The sequence below is a fragment of the Trichomycterus rosablanca genome, chromosome 15 (genome assembly GCF_030014385.1).
Source record: "Trichomycterus rosablanca isolate fTriRos1 chromosome 15, fTriRos1.hap1, whole genome shotgun sequence".
Lineage (NCBI taxonomy): Eukaryota > Metazoa > Chordata > Actinopteri > Siluriformes > Trichomycteridae > Trichomycterus > Trichomycterus rosablanca.
Genome location: NC_086002.1, coordinates 9,617,111 through 9,636,413, shown reverse-complemented (window position 1 = coordinate 9,636,413; position 19,303 = coordinate 9,617,111). Strand labels below are relative to the sequence as shown.

Below are 19,303 nucleotides of genomic sequence, written 5' to 3'. Positions count from 1 at the left end.
GCTCAGCTCAGCTGGGTTGACAGTGTTACCCAAATTCCAGCAGCATGGGGCAAATATTTGGACATTTTGTCTAAATGGGTGCAAATTCCCACAGATTCACTGTAAAATCTTGTGGAAAGCTGTTATAGAACGCTTTATAGTCACAAATGTGTATTAACGATAATGTTTTTAACATGGGATGTACAACAAGGTCATGGTCAGGTGTAATTCCCGGTCACGTGTGGTCACATGAAAATTACATTATTATAAAGTAATCATTGAAATGCTGCCATGCCCTTTCTATTTATTGAGTTCAGCCACACCCATTACAGAAAGGTTACAAAAAATAAATAGCAAATCATTTACATGCTTTCAACTTTGTGGCAGTCAGTTCCCACAGACACACTCCAAAATCTTGTGGAAAGTCTTTTCAGATGAGTGGAGGCTTTTATGACCTGGTCTCAGGTGTCCACATACATTTAGTCACAAAGGCATGTTCATGCCCCCAAAACAGTGATCTCAGGAAAGGCATTATTCACACTTGTCATTAACACACACACACACACACAAGTGTATATATACACACATACTCACATATTTAGTTATATGGCTGTCAAATCATGTCTGTATGTAGACACCCAAGTCGCTAGTTGCAATAGTGTAAGTGTGTGTGACACACACACAGGGGTTAGTGGGCTAATTTACTGCTAGACCATCCAAGCACCCTTTGTGTGTGTGTGTGTGTGTGTGTGTGTGTGTGTGTGTGTGTGTGTGTAAAATGAATTTTATACTACTGTTAGTAATCTGTGTTGCTGCAACACCTTAACTAAAGAGAGTCCACAAACATTGAACCATAAAGTATATATACACTGATGTCATAACATTAAAACCACCTCCTTTATTCAACACACATGAGTGGATAAGACACCTCACTGTCACTGTTGGACTGAGAATAGTCCAAAAACCAAAAACATCCAGCCAACAGTGCCCCGTGGGCAGCGACCTGTGACCACTGATGAAGGTCTAGAAGATGACCAACTCAAACAGCAGCAATAGATGAGAGATCGTCTCTGACTTTACATCTACAAGGTGAGCCAACTAGGTAGGAGTGTCTAATAGAGTGGACAGTGAGTGGACACGGTATTTAAAAACTCCAGCAGTGCTGCTGTGTCTGATCCACTCACTAACACACCACCACCATGTCAGTGTCACTGCAGTGCTGAGAAATATTCACCACCTTGTTCCTTTGTATTTGATGAAAAACCCTTTGATGATGAGAGCTTCACCAAGCATAAAAAATAATTTCTGTTGAGTAAAATCATCGGTCAATCCTTAAACAAAAGTTAAATGAACCTGACTTATTACATTTTATTAAGGTGGACATAAAACATTTACATTATCAAAAAAAACGCATCAATATTTATTGGCCTGATAGTAACAGTAGAGTTGGTTATCCATATGTAAATACTGACCATATTTGCAGTGCTCTTAGTGTACTGTAAAATAGCATGGGGTGTTCAAGTGGTGCAGCAGTTTATTTCGCTACCCCACCACTGCTGGGACGTAGACCGAAAAAAGTGAGTGGCGTCCTATATGGGATGTGCACCCAGTGATTCAGCAACCCTGACCAGGATAAGAAGTGGTAAAACATGAAAATAAAAGTTAAATTCTATTATGTTTTTCTGAGGATGTAAAGCTGAATAAAAAGGCTTCAGCTGAATGCCTCCTCTCACTACTACTACTGAGCTCAGAGGAGACAGATGAGTCCTGCGGAATGCAAGCCTCTGGCTATTTTTAAAGATTACTGTGTGAAGCGCCTTACAACTGCAAAAATAAGCCATTGGACTCTTGTTACAATTAACCGAAGCAGACAAAAGAGTCTTCTTTTCATTCAGAATTTAAATATTTTAAAACATTTGAAAACCAGTGTGTCATGTGACCCTCAATGACTGACATACACTTGCTGACACTGACACGCACTTGCTATGACATTCACACACCTCAACAAATCACTGTTGATAAATAAAAAAAACTACAATCTTTTCAAATTATAACCTAATAGTTACATAACAGACATGTTTACATTTGCAGAAAAAATTACATACAGTTAAAAAAACTTCATGTACTAAATAGTAGCAAAGTTCACACGGCCCGCCCTCCATAAATAAAACGTGCATGTGCTGTTTAGGTGCATGTCGTCTCCTGAGAGTTGCGCCTCTTCACACACTGGTAAAACAAGTCTCATTTCGTTATTTGTTCTTTGCCTTGAGCTTTCTGTGCCACTCAGGAACTTCTTTATTGGTCTGTAAAAGAGACAGAACAAGCTATTTTGGTCTGCTGCTTTGAACATTGCTGTGTATAAAGGTTACATAAAAGTTATGAAAACCAGTCGAGGTCCTGCCATAGGTAAACAATATTCGGCCCATTACGGCCTTTCGAGCAGCATACCAGGGCTGATGTGAAGCGCTTTGTGTGTTATACGGGCACCTCATTCAAATTTAAGCTTTATGCATATACTTGAAGCAGCTGTGCTGTAACGTCAGCACAGGTTGGCACAATTTATCCTTAGTTTTAAATTCCTTTGTGATGAACAAGTTTATTTAGTCTACTACAAATTCCAAGTCATCCAGGAGTGCAATCTAGCAATCTGTCGCAGGGCTCCAGCCACCAGCCCTCTTTCTCATTCAGGCATAGCCTAGCATGTCTGTGTAGACGCCCGGCTAGCCTAATTGGTCGTGGGCTAGCATAATTTGGTGCAACAGCAGCGGATTAGTATATTAAAAATTGTTTGTTTGTGTGTTTATTAGGATTTTAATGTCATGTTTTACACTTTGGTTAAATTCATGACAGTTACTCATTACAATTCATCAGATTCATCAGTTCACAAGGTTATATCGAACACAGTCATGGACAATTTTGTATCTCCAATTCACCTCACTTGCATGTCATTGGACTGTGGGAGGAAACCGTAGCTCCCAGAGGAAACCCACACAGACACGGGGAGAACATGCAAACTCCACACATAAAGGACCCGGACCACCCCACCTGGGGAATGAACCCAGGACCTTCTTGCTGTGAGGCGACAGTGCTACCCACTTAGCCACCGTGCCGCCCATATTAAAAATTGAATGCCGTTTTGGTCAATAAAATAATAGCTGTAGCTACATCAGGGATTTATAATAGCCCACCAGAGGGCACACATTTCCACACACATTTGAAAGGTTTGTGGAAAGCATTTTCAGTAGAGCTGCACATATTAATACCTATAGTCTCTTCCCACTGTCTCTGCGATATACACCTGAGCATAGATAGAGAGGGAGTCACTTGGGCTCATACAGCTCTGTGTGGGAACCAAACACTACTGCAAATTATAAGAACTGGTCAAAGATTGGACACGTGTCGAACGGGGCGTGTGGTGATCCAGCTCTCCTTGATCAGATCGGGGGTTGTGCAACCAGCAGCGGATTCACAATCGAATTGGAAGTTACAAGATAGGGAGATATTTATTTAATTATTTATTTAATTATTTATTAGGATTTTAATGTCATGTTTTACACTTTGGTTACATTCATGACAGGAACGGTAGTTACTAGTTACACAAGATTCATCAGTTCAAGCTTAATGTCAAACACCGTCATGGACACCAATTCACCTCACTTGCATGTCTTTGGACTGTGGGAGGAAACCGTAGCTCCCAGAGGAAACCCACACAGACACGGGGAGAACATGCAAACTCCACACAGAAAGGACCTGGACCGCTCCACCTGGGAATCAAACCCAGGACCTTCTTGCTGTGAGGCGACAGTGCTACCCACCGAGCCACCTACCTAAGATAGCCACCTAAGATAGGAAGATAAAGGGGGAAAAATCTAGAAAAAACTTCATGGCATGAGCACTGAGCTTGTACTGTACTCACAAACACAGTGGGTTTAGGTCGGAGCTGGTCCTGCTCCCAGTCTCTGGCCCTGCCAGGCTCTTCGGGCCGCTGTTTGACTGCTGTGCTGATGATGAGCTGTGGCTCTGCTGTGGACGCTGTGTCTCCCTGTTGCCGTGAGCACATGTTGACCAGCACCTGCTTCATGGCAGACAGCTCCTACAAGAAAACAGTGATAATTAGGACGCAGTGTGTTTCAGGGCAAGTCATACGAGTGTGATCAGATGTCTTCATCATTTTGACACTCAGCTGACAGACTCAGAGTTGGGAAGGTAAAGCAATTCAGAGTTTATTTATTACTTTAAAAGAATTGTTAACACTACTCAGCACTTACTCAAAAAACACAATCAATATAAAATATACACCGATCAGCCATAACATTAAAACCACCTTGTTTCTACACTCACTGTCCATTTTATCAGCTCCACTTACCATATAGAAGCACTTTGTAGTTCTACAATTACTGACTGTAGCCCATATGTTTCTCTGCATACTTTTTTAGCCTGCTTTCACCCTGGACCCCAGGATACTTTTTACCCTGCTTTTCTGGACCCCCACAGGACCACCACAGAGCAGGTATTATTTAGGTGGTGGATCATTCTCAGCACTGCAGTGACAATGACATGGTGGTGGTGTGTTAGTGTGTGTTGTGCTGGTTTGAGTGGATCAGACACAGCAGTGCTGCTGGATTTTTGAAATACCGTGTCCACTCACTGTCCACTCTATTAGACACTCCTACCTAGTTGGTCCACCTAGTAGATGTAAAGTCAGAGACGATCGCTCATCTATTGCTGCTGTTTGAGTTGGTCATCTTCTAGACCTTCAGCAGTGGTCACAGGACGCTTCCTACGGGGCGCTGTTGGCTGGATACATTTTTGGTTGGTGGACTATTCTCAGTCCAGCAGTGACACTGATGTGTTTAAAAACTCCATCAGCATTGCTGTGTCTTATCCACTCATACCAGCACAACACACACTAACACACCACCACCATGTCAGTGTCACTGCAGTTCTGAGAATGATCCACCACCCAAATAATACCTACTCTGTAGTGGTCCTGGGAGAGTCCTGACCATTGAAGAACAGGGTGAAAGCAGACTAAAAAGTATGTAGAGAAACAGATGGACTAAGGAGGGGGTTGTAATGTTATGGCTGATCAGTGTATTAGTGTATTATTTGTTAAAACCAAATATTTCCTAATATTTTGTAGGAAATTATATAATTTAACATATAAATTTGTCATAAACTGGCATAAATGGACTAAAATCAGTACAAATGAGTAATTTTTTCTAAAAACAAACAATTCCAATTTACACTTCAAAAAGAAAACAATATCTTCGGGCTGGAACATCGAGCACCCTTCGGTGATGAATATAGATATGCATGGTTGCATGCGTGTCAGGGGTCATTTAATATTTCTATTTATCACTCTGCCACCATATGCGCTGGCATGTTAAAGCACTGCGTGGCCGAGCAGCTGTCCGCTAGGATTGCGTGCTTTATGCCAACATGCCGTTGGAAGTTGTGTACTCGGCAAAGGTTGTGCCAACACCAGTAGCAGTGAGGGGGGAATGTTTAATTCAAAATAGCTCAAAATTTCACAAATGTGTTATCAGTTCCGCCTGTGCTGATGCTGAATGGGAATAGTGGTCAGCTTCTTTACACAATTATATCAAGCAATATCTGCAGCAGAGACATTTTTCAGAAATAATTTCACGAAGACATGATGTATCATGTTATTTTACAATACAGGAGTCATTCAGTCATGTAAAATAATATAATGTTTCATGTTTTGTCTGTATTTTAAAATAAAATTTAACATTTAAAGTCAAGAGACTAACTAGGCCAAGCAAGAACTCCCCCCCCCCCCCCCCCTTTTAGAAACCCTATATTAGATAGTCTAATATTAATTTATCGTTTGTGTTGCTGTCTGGCTGAAACATTTAGATTTAGTTTCTTAGCAAATGAGATAAATTTGACCTAGTTTATTATTGACATTTAGGCTGTTTGCAGAAAAGCAGCTCCATATCATGATGCTCTCACCATCATACTTTACTATTAGTACAGCCTTCTTGGGTCAAAACACAACATGCAGAAGTTCTAGTTTGATCTGAATATTATTCTTACTTGTCATTTTAATGTCTGTAATGTTAAAATAACAGCTGTGGTGCTGAAACGTGGATGACGGTGTGGTGGTGCGGTTTGCTGTGTATTATCTACAGTGTAACTGTTCTTCTTGCTGCTTTTAGGTCGTCCTGCAACACGGGGATGTTTAAACTCTTTGTTGTGGCTCTGTGGCATTTTTATCTAAGCATTATTTAATTATTATAAGAAGCTCCTTCACTTTCACCATGTTTACTGTTCCTTGCATGAAATTGGCCTAAACAGTAGGCCCTTTTTTAAAATAATAACATTAGATATGAATGCAAGTAGTCACCCTGTTAAGCACCCTGTTCAGTTTTGTTCGAGATTTTTTCCTTTATCTTCCAATCTAGTCATTTCCAGTTCCCATTTCTAAATCTGCTGCCACTTGCACAATCATGGGCAGCTTTTTATCACTTGCCAGTTTCCCGCATCGTGTACAGGAAGCCACGTTAAGCTCAGTCAGTTAAACTTTTGCACATGCAGGTCTGTTCAGACTGTAGTCAGAAATACTGCACATTTTAAAAGCTAACGGTTAAAATTTACGCCTTTATATTGCCTGTATAATGATTAAAACCTTAAAATGATGTGCACAGAGCTAATGCTGACTTCGCAAATGTACCAAATACTATTAGCTTAGAATCAGAGCTCATCACATGGATCAAACGCATAAGCGCAGTCCATGGCTTAATGAGCCGAGCATGAGAACTCGTTAAGCTGAACAACAGGAATTTCCAGTTAGATACAGTCTGAATAAGCCCAAACCTCTGAAGTATTTTTCTCCTGTCATGATGCATAAATAATAAAAGCAGTATAAACATTCTTGGTAAATGGCAAACGTAAATGAAACGAGTTGAGCGACTGCCCTGCGGTGGTGGTAAAACTGGCAAAGTATAATTGTTCCTCATGCCAGAGCATGCTAACTAACATTTTAAATGAGAAGACCAGTGTGACTGTCACTCTGACTGCATGCCAGGCCACGGTGTCTGCACAACAATGAGGGTACACCCTGAGGCCAACAGGCAGGTCGATGTTTGTGGACGGTAAAATTCCGCTGAACTACCGCAGACTGCAACGTGCACGCATTTGATTTTCTCATTACTTGGTTTCCTGCAATTAATACGCTTTTAGTCACATGACAATGTTTTCAGTGGCATTTGACAAGTCAAGATGTGTCAGGTAAAATTTAAAGTTATTTACACAGAAACTTCTGTCTTCTCTGAGAGCCCCTATTAAAGCTCATAATCCAAACATGGGTGTGGTAAACACACTGTGGGATCTTGGTAAAGCCACCAGGCTTACGAGACATCATCTTACACACGATCTGAACGCAAAACCGCCTTCCAACTGAGCGCTAAATTAAGCTTTTGATGTGAGGCCTGTAATAAATCGGCAATGTCCTCCAGCGTGATGCAACGCATCAACCCCTAGGCGAATGTGCTGGGATGTGCCGAGTCAGCCTTTACCTCCCTGTGTCTCAGGAGCCGCTCCAGATCAGCAGCCATGTTGTTTTTCACCTGCAGCAGACTCGCCTTTTCTTTCTTCAGCGCACTAGGAAAACAACAGAGATTTGAGTATAAATTCAGTTACAAAACACTTAATCGACTTACAGTACTGTGACAGTATATTGTCTAAGCAATTAAGGGTTAAGGGGCCTTGTTCAAAAGCCCAACAGTGGCAACCTGGCAGTAGTGGGGCCTTAAACCAGCGACCTTTCTATTACTAGTCCAGTACCTTAACTGCCCCAGATCAAAACAGGTTAAAATATCAATCTTTTTTCAAATGACATGATTCATATACTGACATGATTCATGATTCATATACTGACATGATTCATATACTGACATGATTCATACGAATCTTTCCTGACAGTTCCATGATTTTAAACCGCAATCCAGTCATTCACTGTATCAGAACCAAAAAGTCTCCATAATGCAGCCAAAACATATTAAACACTATTAAAACATCTGACCAAAGAGTGCATGGCCATAGAACAATGTTTCAACATGCACTCAAATTTGCTCACAATAGGTTCCATTAGCAGAGCATGAAGCTTATGAAGACAAAAACCCAGAAGTCTGATGGTCCAGAAAAGAAAGCCATGTATCTCAAACACACATTATACGTAGGGTCCTACTAACACAGAGGGGAATGTTCTAGGTTTACATTCAACTATTGTGTATTGTAGCTTCCATTTATTCTATTACTCAATTTATTGAATGCCGTGAAATGTGGCTCTTTTCTTTAGAAATCTGTGAAATCTGTGATTTTTGAAAAATGAGGTCCGTGAAATTAAGCACATTTACCAGTTAATTTTGTAGAGCCTTAATTATAGGAGAAGACTTAATACCAGCTAAGTAAGCAATGAAAAGTATGATACGACTAAATGCACACATGGCATTGTGATGAGATTGTTATTAATATTTTGTTGTAATATATGCTATATGACCAAAAGTATGTGAATCCACAGCTGTTAATACTGAGTTGCTCTCGCCTTGTTTGCAGCGATAACAGTCTCTGCTCAAAGAAGAATTTGCAAGGTCAAACACTAATGCTTAATGAGAATGCCTGTCTCACAGATGATGCTTCAATTCGTTTCAGAAGTGTTCAATGAGGCTAAGATAGATCGGAGTTCTTCCTAACCAAACTTTCCCCACATGGGGAGGCATGTACCTCTTTTGAATTTATTTATTATAAATAAATATATATTTTTTGTTATAGCCCTGTTAGTATTGGACGTGGTGGAAACTAACTAAATTAAATTATTAGGAAGGATGTCCACATACTTTTGGAGATAAAGTTTTTTTTTTTTTTAATTAATTAAGCTATATAATCACAAATATGTCTTTTAAAATCACTTTTGTAATTTTAGTGGACTTTTTAATAGTAATAATAAATTATTTTGATTAGGTAATGTCATAATGTTAACAGGTCTACTCATAAACAGCTGGTAATATTGGGGAAATATTAACATTAATTTATCTTTGAAGAAAAAAGGTCTTGTATCTTATCTGTAAGTCTATTTGTCTTTCCTCTAAAGCCTGAACCTGCTGAACCACAACCCACCAATTAGGCCAGACAGGTGCAGGTGTGTAAAAACTGGAGAATCTGCCCTTTTAATGACAGCTCCACTAAATCAGCGGTCAATAAACAGAACAAAGAGAGCGCAATCCTCCATGAGCAAAAACAGCCTTTCAACTGATCTGACAGCAGCTTTGGAGTTGTTTTTATAGAGGTCAATGTGCGCAAAAAACTGACCCTAGATCTGTGGTAAATATGACAAATGAGGTCCAAAGTTTTCGAGGTAAACCTGAGATTATAGCTGTATGACAAGTCAGAAACAACCCCCCGTGCTGGAGAAAAAAGTTACAGTAATTTTTCCTTGCTAACAATCTGTTGGTTGAGTGCTCTGCCCTCCAGCGGGGCCCATTAAACTCGGGCAGCACATGAGAAGACCTGCCTCAGTTAGTTTGCATGCTAGGAGAATGGTGCAGGTCGGGTATGTGAAAAAAGCTTTGCGTTTTAAATAAAGAAAAAGAAAGAAGAGATACACAAGCTGGGATTAACTATCACATGCATTTCACCAGCTCTCCGGTAGCCTGAAAGTTCGCCTGCATGTATTTAACACGTCGCCTATGATAAGACTATACAAGTGCATTTGAAATCTTGGAACACTGTGCCCTAGTTTGAAAAAAAACCAAAACACTTGTTTGTTCTGGAATCAGAAGGTAAGCCTCGATACCCCAACAAGCAAACTGACAGCTTGAAGTATTGGCAGGCGTCATGAATTTCTAGGAACAGATTCTTGGTATCAACAAGCACAAACTGCAAAACCCGCCGACCTCGGGTCTGTTTTACCAAGCTGTATTCTTTAAAACAAAGGGTCATGCTTGAAATGATGCTTAAAGTGTTAAAAAGAACACAGATTGACAGTGCTTTTCAGCAAAAAATGTTGAAATATTTCTCACACACATGCAGCCATATCTGGAAAACTTATTTTTGCAGGTAAAGGTTGATGAACCCCTGGGGCAGGTTTAAACCTGTTTTAACAAGATTCATCAGTTCACAAGGTTATCATCAAACACAGTCATGGACAATTTTGTATCTCCAATTCACCTCACTTGCATATCACTGGACTGTGGGAGGAAACCGGAGCGCCTGGAAGAAACCCACACAGACAGGGGAAGAACATGCAAACTCCACACAGAAAGGACCCGCTCCACCTGGGAATCAAACCCAGGACCTTCTTGCTGGGAGGCGACAGTGCTACCCACTGAGCCACTGTGCCGCCCAAGTGTTGGAAAAATAAAAACAAACCTTCCTTCATTAATTCAAGAAAGTTAAATTTTGGATGCTCTATCTGGAGCACAGTAACTAGATTAAAAGTAAATGTTTTAAGAACAGCTATATTGAGAAACCTTGTAATAAAACTAAAAGCTTTCCTGTATTTATACGAATCTTCATGCCACAACACCCACTGCTGCTTCCCTATATAAAAGACGAGATTAATGAACAGCCAGGTCTCTAAAAATGCTTTTGTATCCTTCACCAGCTTCATGAATCTCCAAGGTCTATAGTCCTTTAAAATTCGTTTTGATTGGGGCATAGTTCACTCAAACAGATCTCTCTTTCAAAAAGCAGACAGACTTAGCGTGCCGATTTTCACAATTCAGGGCAGGGCGTCTTTACAACTCCCAACTCCAATCTCATCTTAACAGGAATACCTGACTTTTGAGAGGTTCATCTATTTTTTTCAGCCTGTAAATGATTAATCAGAGTGTTCGATAAACGGACAAAGAGAATGATTGCTTATGTTAGTAATTTCAGGCATGTGAATGGCTATTAGTTTGACATTATAGGTCATTTGTTCATAAGAAATTAATGAAGGAAATGCAAACGCTGAAAAAATAAACACAAAATAGACAGTTTGCCACAATTATGGCATCAAATACATTAAACACAAGTATTTAATCTTCTAGTGCAGATATTCACTTTACATATATAGAATATATTTTAACTTCGTACTTCTAAATTTGTCCAAATATATGTCAAAAAAAGGCAACTGACTCCCCTTACTATAAATATGCAACCCCAATTCTTTACAGAAACACAAAAAATTTGCATAGAAACAAAAAAGCTGTGATTTCTCAGCAGCCTTTACACACACACACACACACACACACACACACACACACACACACACACACACACACACACACACACACACACACACACACACAGGGGTTGGACAAAATAACTGAAACACCTGTCATTTTAGTGTGGTAGGTTTCATGGCTAAATTGGACCAGTCTGGTGGCCAATCTTCATTAATTGCACATCGCACCAGTAAGAGCAGAGTGTGAAGGTTCAATTAGCAGGGTAAGAGCACAGTTTTGCTCAAAATATTGCAATGCACACAACATTATGGGTGACATACCAGAGTTCAAAAGAGGACAAATTGTTGGTGCACGTCTTGCTGGCGCATCTGTGACCAAGACAGCAAGTCTTTGTGATGTATCAAGAGCCACGGTATCCAGGGTAATGTCAGCATACCACCAAGAAGGACAAACCACATCCAACAGGATTAACTGTGGACGCAAGAGGAAGCTGTCTGAAAGGGATGTTCGGGTGCTAACCCGGATTGTATCCAAAAAACATAAAACCACGGCTGCCCAAATCACGGCAGAATTAAATGTGCACCTCAACTCTCCTGTTTCCACCAGAACTGTCCGTCGGGAGCTCCACAGGGTCAATATACACGGCCGGGCTGCTATAGCCAAACCTTTGGTCACTCGTGCCAATGCCAAACGTCGGTTTCAATGGTGCAAGGAGCGCAAATCTTGGGCTGTGGACAATGTGAAACATGTATTGTTCTCTGATGAGTCCACCTTTACTGTTTTCCCCACATCCGGGAGAGTTACGGTGTGGAGAAGCCCCAAAGAAGCGTACCACCCAGACTGTTGCATGCCCAGAGTGAAGCATGGGGGTGGATCAGTGATGGTTTGGGCTGCCATATCATGGCATTCCCTTGGCCCAATACTTGTGCTAGATGGGCGTGTCACTGCCAAGGACTACCGAACCATTCTGGAGGACCATGTGCATCCAATGGCGGTGCCGTGTATCAGGATGACAATGCACCAATACACACAGCAAGACTGGTGAAAGATTGGTTTGATGAACATGAAAGTGAAGTTGAACATCTCCCATGGCCTGCACAGTCACCAGATCTAAATATTATTGAGCCACTTTGGGGTGTTTTGGAGAAGCGAGTCAGGAAACGTTTTCCTCCACCAGCATCACGTAGTGACCTGGCCACTATCCTGCAAGAAGAATGGCTTAAAATCCCTCTGACCACTGTGCAGGACTTGTATATGTCATTTCCAAGACGAATTGATGCTGTATTGGCCGCAAAAGGAGGCCCTACACCATACTAATAAATTATTGTGGTCTAAAACCAGGTGTTTCAGTTATTTTGTCCAACCCCTGTATATATATATATATATATATATATATATATATATATATACTATGATTTCATGCCTTCTTCATCATATTCCAAAAAAAAAGTTGGCAGTAAAAGTAGTTACACTAAGAAGTTTAAGGAACATTTGTTTTGAAACTTATTATTATACAAGGAGCATAAACTATAGGCTTAAAAAATGCATGAGCATATAGTCCAACAGTTTTTAACAGCCAGTTTCAAAGAATTAAGTGATTTTACCATCTACAGTCCATAACATTATTGACTGGTTTCCAAAAAAGGTAAATGTGCCACAAGGCATGTGCAATCTCATGACTTGAATTCCATAAAAAAATTTATAAAGGATTTTAAAATTACATTATAAAGAGGACCTAAAACAATATATATTTTGCTTCAGCAATAAATGCGAACGTCTCAGGCCACGAGGCTGCAAAGAATCCCATCAAAACCATACCAGTCATCTCTCAGGTTTGATACAACATGAACTTTATCTATTCGATTTCCACTAGCTCTTGTTTGTGCTGGTTTGCATTTTTGGATGTGCATTGTCCAAACATGCATAGAAAATAAAAATTCAAAGAATTTTATACTGGTTTATGTCATGATTAGTAGCTACTACATATTTATTTATTAGGATTTTAACGTCATGTTTTACACTTTGGTTACATTCATGACAAAGCAGGTAGTTACTGGTTACACAAGATTCATCAGTTCAAGTTCAACGTCAAACACAGTCATGGACAATTTTGTATCTCCAATACAACTCCCTTGCATGTCTTTGGACTGTGGGAGGAAATCGGAGCTCCTGTAAGAAACCTACGTAGACATGGGGAGAACATGCAAACTCCACATAGAAAGGTCCCGGGCTGCTCCACCTGGGAATCAAACCCAGGACCTTGCTGTTACCCACCAAGCCACAGAGCCGCCCTAGTAGTTACTACATACGATGCGTGGCTAACATATTCCCATTTTAAAAAAATACACTTGAATTCATGTTTCAGCCATGATTAATGTTTAAAATGTAAAGCAATGTTTAGCACTCGTTCATAAAATATATTAATATCCTCTACACAAAAAGAGCAGCCAGGTCTTTAAAAATGCTTTTGTATCCTTCACCAGCTTCACGAATCTCCAAGGTCTATAGTCCTTTAAAATTACTTTAAAATAACTTGATTGGGGCATAGTTCACTTAAACAGACTGAGTTCATAAAATATATTAATATCCTCTACACAAAAAAGAGGGTATTTTTTATTTAGAAATTGTGGCTACCTTTACAGAAACATACCTCACTTCCTCTTCCAGCTGTAGGAGGCGATCTTTCAGAGACTGGATCTGTGAGTCCCGCTGACGAACCGTCTCTATCAGGTAACTGTATGGCTGCTGTGCTTGCTGGAGAAGCTGATTGGCTGTCTGCAGCTGAAAAAGAAAACGTGTTAAATGATTATTGGCTGAAAAATGTTGTCAAATGATTCTACCAGTAGTCAAAAGTTGCAACGCCATTTAAAACCCCAAACATCAATATGCCCTATGCATCGTACACAGCTAATTCGAAAGCTGTCAGTAACTCATATGACGACAAAGAACACTGTAAAACACAACAAGGAGTTAAAAGGTTCTAAGGTTTGCACCTATAAGTATCCGAATCCGAATACACTACAAAATCTGGCTCATATTTCTGTGCATGATTGCCCGAGGGACACTCAAAAAAAACATCAGTGCCATGTAATAAAACTTGAGCTGATGTAAGGCTGCAGCTATTCAGGTGGTTAAGTAACGTGTTAGGAACTTGAACAAGGATGTTACTTTTGATGCTTACTTGCAAAAATAGCAGGCTAGAGCACACGCACTATAAGTATAAAATGTTAGCTTGATCTTCTGTAAGCAGATTTAGATACTGTCAAGACTTGAATGCTGGCAAAGAATTTGAATCATTTTATTAATCAATCACAAAGTACAACTTCAGAAGAAGTCATTTAATACTGTCATGGAAAAATATAGTGAGATGATAAATAAAAGCAAAGATTATAGTTGACTGGATTGGATTAAAGAATTTATTGACACGGCCATGGTTCCTCCAGCAGCGTCTCTGAGAAGAACTCCAAACAGATTCTATGGCTATGTCTTTATACTGTTCTGGTCACATGACACTGAGTGTTGGACCCATTAGGTGTTACCCCCTAATAGGCTTTACAACTTTTTTACAACCATTTACTGCTTATCCATCTTTGTAGCCTCGACTATTTTTCTGTGACAATACGAAAGATAAAACTGAGGTTTTAAATGAATCCTTGAATAAATTAGATAGCACAAGACCTGCAGAAAACACAGCTTGGATCTGAGGTGCTGAACACCATGCCTTCCAGAACATTCCAGTCAGTGTCAGTAGTAGCCCTAGGTAGCCCAAACTCCACACAGAAAGGACCCGAACCGCTCCACCTAGGAATCAAACCCAGGACCTTCTTGCTGTAAGGCAACAGTGCTACCCACCGAGCCAAAAAATTCCAGTCAGGATTTAAGTCAGGTACTGAAACAGCATTGCTGTTTAGATAGTTGACGATCAGTCAATGCTAATGAAAACATGATTTTTCTCCTTTTACTTTTAGATTTAATTGCAGCATTTAAAACAACAGAAAATCCTTTTCTTATGAACTGCATTGAAAACTGAGTAAGTCTTTCTGGAACTGTCTAAGTTTCATACTGTAACAGGGTGAGGCCTCATCACTGAAGCAGCAGGTGTAGTCCTGTACCTGTTAACTAAAGAGACAAAATAAATAAATAAAACAACAACTACAGAATAAACTGTAACCAGCTTTAAAAAAGCAGCTATTTTTAAGTTTCGCATTCCTTTGGTTTTCTGTTGTAATTTCAAATAAAAAATATTTTTATTTGAAATTAATTCTATGAATTAAATTTTATGTATTATATTTTAATATTGTTTAATATTATAAAATAAAATCATTAAATAAAACAATATTTATTATAACTTTTTATTAAACAAAAACTGATTTGACTGTTTTATATACATTTATAAATTTTTATATACAATTAATTTAATTTAATTGTGAAACAAGGCTGCATCTTTATGTATGAAATGTGACATGTATGAATAAAGTGTCCACTATTATTATTATTTATTATTATTCAATGGCAAAAAGGTGTAAATTGCATAATTAAAAGCTTAACAATATGGTTAGTTTAGAGAGAGAAATTCCTACATGGTTCAGGGTCCTACCTGACAGACTGTTATGTCCATATTCTGTATTATTATATACTGTACACCGATTAGGAATAACATTATGACCACCTTCCTAATATTTTGTTGGTCTACCTTTTGCTGCCAAAACAGCCCTACACTGTGTTCTGACACCTTTCTATCAGAACCAGCATTAACTTCTTCAGCAATTTCAGCTACAGCAGCTCGTCTGTTGGATCCACACGGGTAAGCCTTCCCTCCCCACAAGCATCAACGAGCCTTGGCCGCCCATGACCCTGTCGCCGGTTTACCACTGTTCTCTCCTTGGACCACTTTTTATAGATACTGACCACTGCAGACCGAGAACACCCCACAAGAGCTGCAGTTTTGGAGATGCTCTGACCCAGTCGTCTAGCCATCACAATTTGGCCCTTGTCAAACTCGATCAAATCCTTACACTTGCCCATTTTTCCTGCTTCTAACACATCAACTTTGAGGATAAAATGTTCACTTGCTGCCTAATATATCCCACCCACTAACAGGTGTCGTGACGAAGAGATAATCAGTGTTATTCACTTCACCTGTCAGTGGTCATAATGTTATTCCTGATCGGTGTATTCATATTGTGTATTACTACATGTGTATACCTATAAAAGTGTTTTATGGTGTCTCACATGATTGTGTTTTATGGTTATTTCTGAAAACATGATAAGAGTATGGAAAATAATTGATTTGGAAGGAAGACAGGCTAGAGCTAAAAAAGAAAATGTTTCCGATCCTGATCGACATCTGAGGCAAGTTTAAAAAATGCTACAATATGAACATAATAAAAACAAGAGGCTTTACATAACTGGCTCCCAATCGAATCTATTTTATCATAACAGCATCTTATCAGAACTTTATTACACTATTCAATGAGTATTAATTACTAAATAATCTCCTTTATTAGGGAACTGATATAAACTGATAAGTCAGGAGTAAACAGCACAGACAGTAAAGAAGTGGAATATATACTGTATGTTAGCATGACTACATGAGTGACAGCAGGTGGAAAACATTTTGTTTCAGTTAGCATAAGCAATGAAAAACAAAAGACACACAAAGCACCATTCAATCACATGTGACAGGTGAAAGGATTGTTTAGCAGTGACCGCCCGGCTTATCACCGTTGGTCACAGCCTCCTTCGATTGGTCAAGGATTACCCAATGAGTGATCTGATAGGTTAAGGTCTAAGACGCAGGGAAACGATCCCGTGTCAGTAAAACGTGAGGCGTTAAAACACAGCGGTAAGGATCAGGAGATGTGTCAGGTGTACTAGGTGTCAGTACAGCCAGGGTTTGCTGGGTCCTTTATGAAAACGTCAAGCTTGACAGTTACAGGGATGTTCTGTCTTTATGCAGGCTACTCCTATTATATCATACGTGCTGCGTCTTAGCAGAAGTGCACAGAGCTGATGTGCCAGCCAAGTTTCACTGTTTTAAAAAAGCAATTAGCTCCGTCTTCCTTCGAGCTATTTACAAGAACAAGTGATCACACAATCCGCATCTTCGTTTTAAGAATGCCCACATACCTGTACAACAGCACTGGCTCAAAGAAGAAGAATGATAATACCTAGTCTAGAATCTATAATTAAGTCATGTTCGTATTAAAAAAAAACTCTTTACCTAGTTATGATCTCAACTTATTTAAATGCAGGGAACAGGATGAACCAAGAGTTCTGTGCACTGCGGTAGGACATGTAAAACAAGTGTAGACTTGAACCTGTGCTTGGTCCAAGTTGACTCTGGGCGATTCTTCTACAGGCACGGAGCCACTGGCTAGAATGAATGTCATGGATACTCGTTATCAAAGAGCTTCAGATTCCTCGACAAGTAGCAGCGATAAAATTACCAGCGCCTTAATGCTGATGGGAACAAATAAAGAATCAGAAAAGACAGAAGGAACACAGGGCTGTCTGAGGCCTAAACTACACCGATTAGGCATAACATTACGACCACCTCCTTGTTTCTACACTCACTGTCCATTTTATCAGCTACACTTACCATATAGAAGCACTTTGTAGTTCTACAATTACTGACTGTAGTCCATCTGTTTCTCTGCATGCTTTGTTAGCCCCCTTTCATGCTGTTCTTCAATGGTCAGGACCACTGCAAAGTAGGTATTATTTGTGTGGTGGATCATTCTCAGCACTGCAGTGACACTGACATGGTTGGTGGTGTGTTAGTGTGTGTTGTGCTGGTATTAGTGGATCAGACACAGCAATGCTGATGGAGTTTTTAAACACCTCACTGTCACTGCTGGACTGAGAATAGTCCACCAACCAAAAATATTCAGCCTACAGCGCATCGTGGGCAGCGTCCTGTGACCACTGATGAAGGTCTAGAAGATGACCAACTCAAACAGCAGCAATGGAAAAGTGATCGTCTCTGACTTTACATCTACAAGGTGGACCAACTAGGTAGGAGTGTCTAATAGAGTGGACAGTGAGTGGACACGATATTTAAAAACTCCAGCAGCACTGCTGTGTCTGAGCCACTCATACCAGCACAACACACACTATCACACCACCACCATGTCATTGTCACTGTAGAGCTGAGAATGATTTACCTCCTAAATAATACCTGCTCAGTGGTGGTCCTGTGGGGGTTCTGATCATTGAAGAACAGGGTGAAAGCAGGCTAAAAAGATATGTAGAGAAACAGATGGACTACAGTCAGAAATTATAGAACTATAAAGTGCTCCTATATGGTAAGTGGAGCTGATAAAATGAAAAGTGATTGTAGAAAACAGGAGGTGGTTTTATTGTTATGGCTGATCGGTGTATAAAAGTTCAAGAGAGGCTTTATTGTCATTTCAGCTATATACAAGAACATATTGAAATGAAACAACGTTCTTCCAGGACCAGGGTGCAACACAGAACACATATGCAAAACAATACAATATACACAGTGCAAAAACAGAACAATAAATACAAAAGACATTTCTAATCCAAAAGTAATTAAGGGAAACAAGACTACATGGGACTGAGAAAATGAGAAAATGATGATAAAATGTGCATAAAATAATAATGCACAAACAATGCAAAAAAAAAAATGCATTTTGAGCAGAATATCAGTCTAAGAATTACAATGATAATAATTAATCACGATTTTAAAACCAAATTATCGCTCTATTAAAATGCTCTGGTTTAAACACAAGGGCGTTATGGTTGCACAGTAAGTAACACGTGCGGTGACTCAGAATTCCTTGACGACCGTTTGGAAGCTTGGAAATTCAAGTCCGATGTTCTCGCCCTGTCTGTACGGGTTTCTGTTTTTTTTTCTCCCACCTTTCATAAACAATCCAGAAGACGAGCTGACTACTGTAAATTGGCCCTTGATGTGTGTGAGCAGGTTTATGTGAGTGTGTGATGCCCTGAGATGGATTGGCAGATTCCAGGTAGGCCCCACATCTAAGCCTGATCAGAATAAAGCAGCTCATCTCAAAGACGCAACAGTTGTGAGCAAAGGATGATTAGCAGTGGCAACTGGGCAGAAGTGGGGCTTGAACCAACAACCTTCTTATGACTAGTCC

At 39.8% G+C, this 19,303-nt stretch overlaps 1 protein-coding gene across 2 annotated transcripts in view; it reads right to left on the bottom strand.

Annotated features, from left to right (window-relative positions):
* Positions 1 to 263: 263 nt before the first annotated feature.
* Positions 264 to 19,303, bottom strand: part of pibf1 (progesterone immunomodulatory binding factor 1) — a 62,082-nt gene continuing 43,042 nt past the window's right edge. Inside the window, exons 15-18 of one of the 2 annotated variants that reach the window (XM_063009619.1) lie at positions 13,822 to 13,952; positions 7,521 to 7,605; positions 3,896 to 4,072; positions 264 to 2,282 (exon numbers count right to left, since the gene is read on the bottom strand). In XM_063009619.1, coding sequence (XP_062865689.1) covers positions 2,229 to 2,282; positions 3,896 to 4,072; positions 7,521 to 7,605; positions 13,822 to 13,952 — 447 coding nt within the window. In that variant the 3' untranslated portion in view covers positions 264 to 2,228. The remainder of the gene's footprint in view (positions 2,283 to 3,895; positions 4,073 to 7,520; positions 7,606 to 13,821; positions 13,953 to 19,303) is intronic. The other variant, XM_063009620.1, reaches the window with a different exon arrangement.